Here is an 11770-nt window from a genome sequence, read left to right as displayed (position 1 = left end):
GCACTGTTTGTGTGCAGACTATCTGAAAACAAGGCTGTTGTTGTTATGTTGTAGGTATATTATATCATCCTGTGATAAAACCCATAGGGAGAAACAGAAAGACCAGGAAATGCCACAAAGTTCACCTTGCAGAGTTTATAGTGCATGTTTCTATAGCGTTGGAACAAATTCTGCCGTCATCCTCGCAGTGATGTAAATCTGTAGTCATTCCACTCAAACAAATGGAGTTAATTTGGATTTATGCTAGAGTAACTGAGATTAGAATTGGCTGGCTCTAGTTTTTTTGCTGCCCCAAGCAAAAAAAATCAACTTCCAAGAGCGCAACTGCCAAAGCAAAAACTAAAAATAAAAATAAAAATCTCTGAGAGCAAACTGCCAAAGCAAAAAATGCCAGCCTTGTAATGCTGCCAGGCCATCTCTGGAGTTGTGCCACCCCAAGCGCGTGCTTGGTTTGCTGGTTCCTAGAGCTGGCCCTGTCAGCAACGGAAATAACTTCCTTAATCTCTGGGCCAAATTCAGACCTGGAAGCAGTACTTGAGGTTGGGGTTTGGCCCGTCAGCTTTTGAAATGAAGACAGAAAGATATCAGGCTGCTCAATTACATGTTCTTGCAAATGGACTTAGGTAAACAATGATAATGATATCTCATGCAATTGAAAAAAGATGGACTATTTTAATAATAACTCTCCTGGTAAAAATGATGGGTTCAAAGTTTCTTTCACGGTGCTAAGTGCAAAGTTCAAGGAACTGCTCTATAAATTGAAAACGTTGTAAATTGTAAATGCCCTGTTTTCTCTCTCCACTGCAAGAATGGTTTCCACTTACTTCTTCCCATGCCTGTGTCTCATATTATGTTTTGCCTATTGCACTACATTCTCGGTAAGTCTAACTCTTGTATTGCCAGATCTTCTCTTTCAGCATGTTATACATCTTGTACAACATGTATTTTACTGTCTTTCAGATTAGACACCCTCCAAAGGGAGATGGTAAGGGCTCAGTAAACTATTTCTAGTGTTGAGATATTTTCTTTTATTTTCTGTGGGTGGAGCGGGGGATGCATAATGTTTTCTTCTTAATTTGCTTTTCTTACAGCACGCGATGCTGATGATGGTGAATTGAGGGAGGACATTCCAGCAATAAATTTAGGTGGGTTGCATTTCTAATTCCTATGCAGTCCTTTTGAGATGGTTGTAAGCAAAATGCTGGTGCAATCTTCTAATATTTAGACGTTTTTAATTTCTTTTAGTCATTTTTTTTTTAAAAGTGGGTGACATGCTCCAGCAGGGCAGGCAGTCATATCTGTGGAAGCAGAGAAAGAACGGACAGGAAGGGGATTGCAATGCATGACAGTTTGTTAGCAAGAGTCAGGCTAACTGTAATCCTAATAACGCGAGATGTGTAGAAACTAATATTGTGTGAGGGGAGTGGGAAAGAACTGTGTGAGAAGTTGTTGCGACCTTGTGTAGATAATATGGAATGTAGACTAGAGTCTAAAGAAGTGAGAAAAATAAGATATCAGGATGACCTATTTATAAACAAAATGCAGCTGTTGCTTATTATTGTCTGTAACAAAAGGTATAAATGCTTGCTGTAATTGTTTACCTGTAGAGAGACCTGCCTAGGAGGGGGAGACCCTGTGTCTTAGTGCACTCTCTCCCTCTATGCAATTGCTTGAGAAAATAAAGTATCTGACTTTGCTGTACCCAACCAAAGAGTGAGAACTGTGTTATTCTCCGACATATCAATGGACATAAACAAACATAGTGAAGGCAGGGTAGGACTGAACATCCTCCTGCATCACTAGTATTCCTGAATCTTAGCCCTGCAACAATCCTGCTGTCCAAGCCTTGGGCTTCTCCTGGCTGAAAACCACAGGGTCATACTGACCTGTGTGGTAATTCTGTGATGTTAATGAACATCCACTAGGGTGAGAGCCTTTCACTCCCGAAGACTCGGGGCTATTGGGCCAGATCTGTAGCTGAGGGGAATTTACACTGAAGTGAATGATACTACTCCAGTTGACGGTATGGCCCAGAGTGGGGTGCCAATTAGGAATAGCTTTAGAAGCCAGTTAGCACTTCCCCCCCCCCCCGCCATAACAGCTGGTTCTAGAGAGTGGGCAGTAATTTAGTGGCTTTACTGTGTTTCTGTCTGAACTATATAGAAATTACATGGAAAAACACACAACAAAATGAACCCACTTCATTTAATTTTCTATTTTTTGTAATCTGATTTATATATATATATATATATATACAAATATATTGATAAATATATGTATGCATATTCTATTCTATTCTTATCATTGGAGCAGCTTACCTAAGGACATAGTGGATTCTCCATCACTTAAAGACTTCATATCAGAACTGGATCTCTTTATAAAAGAGATGCCCTAGCTCAGACACAAGTTATCGGCTTGATGCAGGAATCATGGGGTGAAATCCTATGGCCTGTATTATACAGGAGGTCAGACTTGATGATTGGAATAGTTTCCTCTAAACTTAAAATCTATGAAGCTATGATTATAGTGAGGCAAAGACATTGGAGCATAGACAGCCATAAGGCAGAGTAAACCTCTCATAACATGCTTTTTAGTAACCTGTCGAATTAGGTAGCAGCATCTGCTGTTAATTTAGGGACAGATAATTTACTTCAGTGAGACTAGAAACAGGCCCTTAATAATTATCCACAAACGTCACTTGTGGACTTGAAACTTCCATGGTTACATAAACTCAGCATTTTTCATGTTATAAAATAACAGTATTTGAGATTTAATTTAAATAATCTGTTCCTAAATTGCTTTGCAGCTGCTGGCCTGAACCTCTTTCAGGGGGATATCTTACTGCCAGTAAGTATTTTGTAAATGCATGGACGTAATTCGTACTCGTCATATTTGCAGTACTATTAGCCCTCTTCCCTATTCCAGGGGGGAATAATCTTTCCCTCTGTTTTCAACAGAATGAGCGTAATGCCCTGAGAAATGAGATCTACAGATGGAAGTTCCCTATTCCCTATATTCTGGGTGATGATCTAGGTAAAGCAGACTATATTTTACTCTTCAAATTTTAGGGCCAAATCCTGGTCTCATTGGAGGTAATAGGATACCAGAATTTGACCCTAACAGAAATGACATTATGCCATTCAAAGCTTTTCAAAATACACTAATAAGCAGGCCCACCAATTACACTAAGATCAAATTCCACAGCATCACAAAGATACAGCAAAAAATGTAATTTAAAGTGTTTGTCTCTTACTGTGTGTAGCAGAGTGGTAGGGTGACCAGATGTCCCGATTTTATAGGGACAGTCCCGATTTTTGGGTCTTTTTCTTATATAGGCTCCTATTACCCCCCCACTCCCTGTCCTGATTTTTCACACTGGCTGTCTGGTCACCCTACGGGGTGGTCACCCGCGCTGAGCCTGAAAGGGTTACAGCTAGAGTGACCAGACAGCCAGTGTGAAAAATCGGGACAGGGGATGGGGGGAGGTAATAGGAGCCTATATAAGAAAAAGACCCAAAAATCGGGACTGTCCCTATAAAATCGGGACACTGGTCACCCTAGTTACAGCCAGCCCTGGGAGAGGGCTGGGGCTGTGAGCTAAAGGCTGGGCTGATAGGGGAAACAGCCTCATCTGGGGCCACGCCCCAATCAGGCCGCAGCTGGCCTTATAAAAGGCTGTGAGCCAGGAGTTCAAAGAGTCTCTCTTGCTGTTGAGAGAGACGGGCCTCGCTGCTGGGGAGCTGAGCCAGGTACCTGGAGTGTAGCAGGGCTGGGGGAAGGGGAGAGGAGCTGGGGAGCAGCAGCCTGGAAAACCCCCAGCTGCAGGCCTTGCTAAAGGCAAAGAAGGGTACAGAGGTGCAGCCCAGGGTAGGCAAAGGCAGCAGGTCCAAACCCCCCTTTGCCAGTGATGAATGGCTTGTACACTGCAGTCTGCCCCAGTGAGCGGGGGCTAGATGGTGACTGGCAGTAGGCATAGACTGAGGTCAGGTGGGGATAGAGGGTTGGGGGTTCCCCTGGGAAGGGAGACCCAGTGACTGCGGGGTTCTGCAGGGGGCAGAACCCTGAGAGAAGGGGCATTGGGGTCCGGGAGGGACATGGGGGCCAGTGACAGGCGAGACACCGGTCTGCAGAGGGCGCTCCGGAGCTGGAAACAGAGCTAATTCCCAGGATGACCAGCAGGAGGCGCCGCAGCGGTGAGTTGCGTATCACTACACTGCGATATAGCATAATGCATGTACAGCATATAGCTTATCTCCACAAACAAGTGCTCTACAATATATTAAAGGTACTTTTTGAAATATATTTTCCAGATCTGAATGCCAAGGGAGTCATACTTGAAGTGTTTGAAATGTTCCGTCTTAAGTCTTGTGTGGATTTCAAGCCATATGAAGGAGAGAGCACCTATATACGATTTCAAAAAGCGAATGGGCAAGTATTATGATGACCTCCTAGATTCTTGTTTAATTTTCTTTGTGCTTTGCTGCACACCCTTAAACAGCCACCACCACTTTCCCGAGAGGTGTTTCCATTTCAGTGGTGGGTGAAGTGGTCCCTGTGTACACTCCTTACCTATTTTGCAGGGGTGTTGGGAGGCAGAATTTGGGCTCTGAAATCTTCGGAAGAAAAGATGCCATGAAAGCTCAAGTTATTGAAATGCAGTTTTTACTTCCTGTGTATAAACTATCCCCAGCTCACTGAGTACAAAGGAGGTAGCTAGAAAAAGATAAGAATCTTATCAAGTATATCACTTATGTATGTTTCTTTTTTCTCAGGGTTTCTTAAAGGCCTTTTCAGAGTCATAAAGGTTATTATATTTTCCCCTGTCCTCCACTCTGCCTTGGCTTATTTATCCTCCAGACTGAAGATATTCTTTCTGGATCCCATCAGGGTCCATTCTGAGTCATCCAGAGAAGTCACCAGTGAATGACATAAAGTGGCAACACTTAGATGCTGAGCATGCTACCTCTGCAACACTCTTAACCCCTGCTGGCCAGGTGCAAGAGACTGAGCTGAAGTCAATAGCTCAGATCCCAGCACATTGTGCTGCTATAACATTGGAGGGAAATATGCTGTCAAACACTAGGCCAGTCTATTACATACTCCCTTATAAGATGCCTACGTGCTTCTCATCCTAAATCCCTCTAGTGACAAATTCTTCTTTAGCACGAGAGGTGGAAGGTTCAGTCTTCACTGATGAGGGTGGTGTCTGTATGTGTATTCCAATCTGGCCATGTGTTTCATTGCAAAATGGCACCCAAGATGGGACCATAGGAGGAGAGATTAAAAAGATTCAGATTGTTCATCTTAGGAAGGAGATGACTAAGGGTTGTGTGTGGGAGGATATGATAGAGGCCTATACAATCATGAATGGTATGGAGAAAGTGAATAGGAGAGTGTCAATTACGCCTTTACATAGCACAAGAACTAGGGGTAACTTGATGATGATTTCAAACATAAGGAAGTACTTCTTCACACAGCACACAGTCAACCTGTGGATCTTGTTGCCAGGGGATGTTGTGAAGGCCAAAAGCATAACTGTGTTAAAAAAAGAATTAGATAAGTTCATGGAGGATAGGTCCATCAATGGGTAGTAGCCGAAGTGGTCAGGGACGCAACCCTATTCTCAGAGTGTCCTTCAGGGCTGGCCCACAACATTTTGGCACCTGAGGCAGGGAGTTCAAATGACGCCCCCATGCCCCCTCGCTTGGGCCAAAACTTTGAAAGGTCTCAATTCTGCCTTCTTCCTGTTCTACTCCTCTCATGGTACTGCTCTGCTACCTACCCCAATAAAGGAGAACTAATAACTTAAAATGCCTGTTCAAAAATGTTAAGTAACACTTAACTTTCAAACACCTGAACAGCAAATGTAACTTTTCTTGTCTGCATAGTAAACACTGGCATTTTTATCTGTTTCAATAATTAAAGTGGTGCTTTCTGTGCCTTCTTGGTTGCAAAGATTTGAACTGCTTCCTGAAGGTCCACAGTCTGGGCCAGCTCATGCTCTATTGAGATGGTTGCAAGGCCGACCAGCCTCTCCTGTGTCATTGTGGAGCGTAGATGTGCTTTTATTAACTTCAGCTTGGAGAAGCTGCGTTCTCCACTGGCAACTGTTACAGGAAGTGTTAGAAGTATACACAGAGCAACAAAAGCATTTGGAAAGAGAGTCGTCATCGTATTTGTGCACATATATTCCAGAACAGCCTCTGGAGTTGATCCTGCTGAAATGTATCTTGAAAGGGCTTTCAGTTCATCACCTAAATCACTCGCATCAATATCGCGCATGTTATCATGTGTCAACACTGTCTCTAGTGCCCTGCATTGCTGGTGTAGGTCTTCTTCAGGTATAATGAGGAGTTTTGAAATATCATACAATATCCCAAATATACTGCTGTGTTCCTTGAGCTGCATGAAATGTTCTTCAACTGACTGTATTGCACCATCTAGCACCTGGTTAAATAATTCAACTTTGAATTGTTTGGGGTCTCTTGTGGGATTATCCCATGCCTCGTAATCAAAATGTCTTCTTCAGTGATTCTTGTATTCTTGAATGGGTGAGAAAATAGCTTCAGTGTGAAGTTCCTCTGACAACTTCTGTGCACTCTTCAGAATGTTTTGAAATCCCTCATCTGACCAGTAAGACTGTAGGTATGGCTTTGCTTTGTCCAGTTGTTCCATTGCTCCAGATATATCAAGGTCAACACCTTGGAGTCTCTTGCTTACAACATTTATTTCAACCAGTATGTCATGCCACAACACTAAGCCACACAGAAATTTGAAGTTATGTATGTTTCTGGTGATTCCATTTCCCTCTGCCACTGTTCTCCCACAAACAGTTCCTGTCATAGCATTATCCTCTATAATGGCAACTATGGCATCATCTATCTTCCCAATTTGGTGTTTGATAGGCTTTATCGCCTCCACTCGACTTTTCCATCATGTGGCACTAAGTGGTTTCAGTGTCAGAGAGGATGTTCCTAGATGTTGCTTCAAAATTTGCCATCGATGAGTTGATGCAGAGAAAAATATAGATGCTTTGAATTACATTAAAAAATTATGCATCCGAAGAAGTGGGCTGTAGTCCACGAAAGCTTATGCTCTAATAAATTTGTTAGTCTCTAAGGTGCCACAAGTACTCCTGTTCTTTTTGCGGATACAGACTAACACGGCTGCTGCTCTGAAACCTGTCATTAAAAAATTTAGCAGCTTCACTAGAAGCTGATGCTGCATCATTGACCACCAAGTTGAATGAATGAGAACTGCATGGGACTAAAAAAGCTCAAGAGTTTAACTCTCGGATCCCTGTCTGCACTCATCTGTTCTTTCCTATCATGTTGGCAACATTATCATAGCCCTGACCTCTCATGTCAGCTATTGCAATTCCCATATCTTCCAGCTTTTTAAGAAGCACATTTGTCATACCAGCTCCTGTAGTATCATCAATGTCAATACATTCTCGAAAATGCTCTCTGACGGTCACCATTGCAGGGACATTTTCACTAGGTTCTGTTGTTGTTACAAAATGCACCTAAAGACATTTGTTCCGTATGGCTGATGTCAGGTGTGCAGTCCAGAATAACAGAGTAATATCTTGCTGACTTCAGATCTGCCACAATCTTCTGTTTGACTTTTGTTGCCGGTAATCTCATTTTGAATTGTTTTTCCAAGGTAGTGGTGTGTGTACATTTCTTGGATGGTGACTCTTCTTAGATGCTCCTGGAGTACAGCATCAAACTCAGCCATCAGCTCCACAATTTTAAGCAAGTTTCCATTGTTTGGCACATACAGCTGATCAGAAGTGCCACGCAGTGCTAGGTTTTGGGAAGCAAGCATTCTCACAATGGCAATGAGCCTTTTCAGAACATTTTGCCAGAAAAGAGACTCTGATGCAATCTTCTCTTGATGCTGATCATCTATGGTGGCCTTTAACCTTAGTCTCATCTCAAGCTCTTTCCACCTATGGAATGCTCTCTGGTGATTTGCTGCCTTCTCATGGCATGCCAGATTTCGAGCCAGATTTTTCCAGTCCTTTGTTCCTGTAGAACCTAATGTGGCTGGAACATTAGACTGGAAGAGTTTTCAACAAAAACAGTATGCAGCATTCTGGGTTTTTGAGTACATAAGCCATGGCCTCTCCACTTTGTCACCATTGGGGATTTCACACCAGTAATGTGTTGGATGGAAACTTCTATTTTTATTGTCTTTGGGGAACATGAAATTTTTCACTTGCTGTGGCCCATGCAGTACAAGGAAATCCCTCAGGCTACTGCTCAAGTCCACAGTCCTGGATCATCTAGACTTAAGGAACTAAACTCAGCAGCAGCTGTTTCTTGCGCCTCCTCCACACTCTTCTCTGATCTACGCTTTTCTTCAGGAATGTGCATGGTTACAGCCATTTGAGATGGAGATCTGGATGCTGCAGTAGCTGCCAGGTCACCTGCACTCTGACTAACTGGAAGATCAGGCATCTCCTCACCACTCACATCCTCACTGGGGCTGGAAGGCTCACCGGGAACATTTGTGTCTATGTATCTCCTTCCTGCTTAGGTAGAAAAGCTTCCTTTGCTTTCTTTCTTTTTCTGAATGCGGCCCTAGAGGGGCATTTTCTTCTTTCACTCATGACTGCTGTTCTGTCCAGCTATAGTGGCTCTCAACACTCAGTTGAAGGGGACAAATAAGCAGGCTGGTAGCAAGGCCTGAGTGAGGGAAGATATCAGCGTCTTAAGGGCCTAACTGGCTCCTACTACTTCAGTTGACTTCCTGTTTTCCTCAAGTGGGTTCAGGGAAGCAGCAGGAAACAGGAAGCTCCCTGAGAAGCTGGTGTTAAACAGTCCAGGCTCCTGGGGGTGCTGGAGAGGTCCATAAGAGGCTCCTCCTCCTCCTCTCTCTCCCTGCAGCTCCTGCTGCTTTCTGTTATTCCCTCTCACCTTTTTGCCTGCCTGCCCGTTATGTCTCTTCCTCCGGCACAGCACTCCACCATCTCTGTGCATGTAGAGCAGAGAGAATACATATGCACCAGCAGCAGCCACAATTTTCTACACTCTGGGTCCTAGTTCCACTCCCCGCCCCCCCACAGTCTGGCACCTGAGGCAGCTGTCTCAGTTCGCCTCATGGTAAGACCAGCCCTGGTGTTCTTAAACTTTCAACTGCTAGAAGCACCTGGCATTGGCCACTACCAGAAGACAGGACACTGGGCTAGATGGGCCATTGGTCTAACCTAGTATGGCCATTCTTATGTTTTTAACTCTTGTTGACCTAAGACATTGTGAATGAGCTTGTCTAACGGGGAGTATGTCATATATTGGCCTAATGCCTGAGCTAATGTCTCTGTTTGTCTTCCGAGCAGGGACTGCCTTCTTTCTTTGTGTTGGTCAACACTGAGCACATTCTCAGCACCTTAATAAATAATAAATAATAACATTGGTTACTTAAATATCCAAAATGATTTTGAAAATACATAATGTAATTAGATAGTCCTTAAATACAGACCTGCAAACTCTTCTTAAGCGACAGCAACAGAATTATTAAAGGTCCTCATGACCTATGAGGAAAGATTGAAAAAATTAGGTTTGTTTAGTCTAGAGGGGAGAATCATAGAATATCAGGGTTGGAAGGGGCCTCAGGAGGTCATCTAGTCCAACCCCCTGCTCAAAGCAGGACCAATCCCCAACTAAATCATCTCAGCCAGGGCTTTGTCAAGCCTGACCTTAAAACCTCTAAGGAAGGAGATTCCACCACCTCCCTAGGTAACCCATTCCAGTGCTTCACCACCCTCCTAGTGAAAAAGATTTTCTTGCTATCCAACCTAAACCTCCCACACTGCAACTTGAGATCATTACTCCTTGTTCTGTCATCTGCCAACACTGAGAACAGTCTAGGTTCATCCTCTTTGGAACCCCCTTTCAGGTAGTTGAAAGCAGCTATCAAATCCCTCCTCATTCTTCTCTTTTACAGACTAAATAATCCCAGTTCCCTCAGCCTCTCCTCATAAGTCATGTGCTCCAGCCCCCTGATCATTTTTGTTGCCCTCCGCTGGACTCTTTCCAATTTTTCCACACCCTTCTTGTAGTGTGGGGCCCCAAACTGGACACAATAGTCCAGATGAGGCCTCACCAATGCCAAATAGAGGGGAATGATCACGTCCCTCGATCTGCTGGAAATGCTCCTACTCATACAGCCGAAAATGCGGTTAGCCTTCTTGGCAACAAGGGCACACTGTTGACTATATCCAGCTTCTCATCCACTGTAACCCCTAGGTCCTTTTCTGCAGAACTGCTACCTATCCACTCGGTCCCTAGCCTGTAGCAGTGCATGGGATTCTTCCGTCCTAACTGCAGGACACTGCACTTTTCCTTGGTGAACCTCATCGGATTTCTTTTGGCCCAATCCTCTAATTTGTCTAGGTCCCTCTCCCCGACACTCCAGCGTATCTACCACTCCTCCCAGTTTAATGTCATCTGCAAACTTGCTGAGGGTGCAATCCACGCCATCCTCCAGATCATTAATGAAGATATTGAACAAAACCGGCCCCAGGACCGACCCTTGGGGCACTCTGCTTGATACCAGCTGCCAACTAGACATGGAGCCATTGATCACTACCCGTTGAGCTTGATGATCTAGCCAGCTTTCTATCCACCTTATAGTCTATTCATCCAATCCATACTACTTTAACTTGCTGGCAAGAATACTGTGGGAGACCGTATCAAAAAAGTCAAGGAATAACACGTCCACTGCTTTCCCCTTATCCACAGAGCCAGTTATCTCCTCATAGAAGGCAATTAGATTAGTCAGGCATGTCTTGCCCTTGGTGAATCCATGCTGACTGTTCCTGATCACTTTCCTCTCCTCGAGATGCTTCAGAATTGATTCCTTGAGGACCTGCTCCATGATTTTTCCAGGGACTGAGATGAGGCTCACTGGCCTTTAGTTCCCCAGATCTTCCTCCTTCCCTTTTTTAAATATGGGCACTACATTAGCCTTTTTTTCCAGTCATCCCGGACCTCCCCCGATCGCCATGAGTTTTCAAAGATAATGGCCAATGGCTCTGCAATCAGGGGCGGCAGTTTGTATAATTTTTGGTGGTGCCCAGAATGGGGTCCAAGTCCTGCCCCGCCCCCACATACCTGCCTTGTAAGCCAATATATATTTTTTAAAATAATGTAAAAATGTGAGAGCTCTGGGGTGGGGCTGGGGATGAGGGGTTTGTAGTAGGGGAGGGGTTCAGGCAGAGGGTTGGGGTGCGAAGCTGAAGGCTGTGGGGTTGGGCCTGGGGATGAGAGGTTCACGGTGCAGGAGGGGGCTCGGGGTTGGGGCAGAGGGTTAGGGTGGGGGCTGGGGTAAGGGCTCTGGCTGGGCCTGCAGGTTCTGGGGTGTGGCAGGGCCGGGGAGGAGGACTCCGGGCTGCAGGCAGATTGCCCCTGGCTGGGGCCAGAGAGGACTTCCCGCAGTCCTCTCCCCTACTGGCAGCACACTCACTTCACACTGCTGTCACTGCATGTGCTCCTAGAGCCCCTCTCAGGTCCAGGAAGCCCCTTCGCCTCCTCTATGGTGGGTGTGGGGGCTGCCATCACATGTGCGCCTCTTCCCCTGCTGCTGCTCGTCACTGCAGCCTCACTGGGGGTGAAGGATGGGGCTGTCCCTTGCCCAGGGTGGGGCAGGAATGGTGACTGCAGGCAGAGGTGTCCCCTGTGCTGGTGGAGGGTCCCGTCGGAAAAGGGATGGGTCTGTCCGTCCATGCCGGAAGGGCAGGGTAAACCTGGGTCAACCTGTCCTG

The 11770-nt window shown here is 45.1% G+C and overlaps 1 protein-coding gene across 1 annotated transcript in view; it reads left to right on the top strand.

Moving 5' to 3' along the window:
- The first annotated feature begins 918 nt into the window (after positions 1-918).
- Positions 919-11770, top strand: part of MEP1A (meprin A subunit alpha) — a 31399-nt gene continuing 20547 nt past the window's right edge. The window contains exons 1-5 of the mRNA XM_054023537.1: positions 919-985; positions 1092-1145; positions 2807-2847; positions 2958-3033; positions 4311-4428. Of these exons, the coding sequence (XP_053879512.1) occupies positions 919-985; positions 1092-1145; positions 2807-2847; positions 2958-3033; positions 4311-4428 (356 nt within the window). The remainder of the gene's footprint in view (positions 986-1091; positions 1146-2806; positions 2848-2957; positions 3034-4310; positions 4429-11770) is intronic.

Source organism: Malaclemys terrapin, chromosome 3 (assembly GCF_027887155.1).
Source record: "Malaclemys terrapin pileata isolate rMalTer1 chromosome 3, rMalTer1.hap1, whole genome shotgun sequence".
NCBI classification, from domain to species: domain Eukaryota; kingdom Metazoa; phylum Chordata; order Testudines; family Emydidae; genus Malaclemys; species Malaclemys terrapin.
This window is presented reverse-complemented; position numbering and strand designations above follow the sequence as displayed.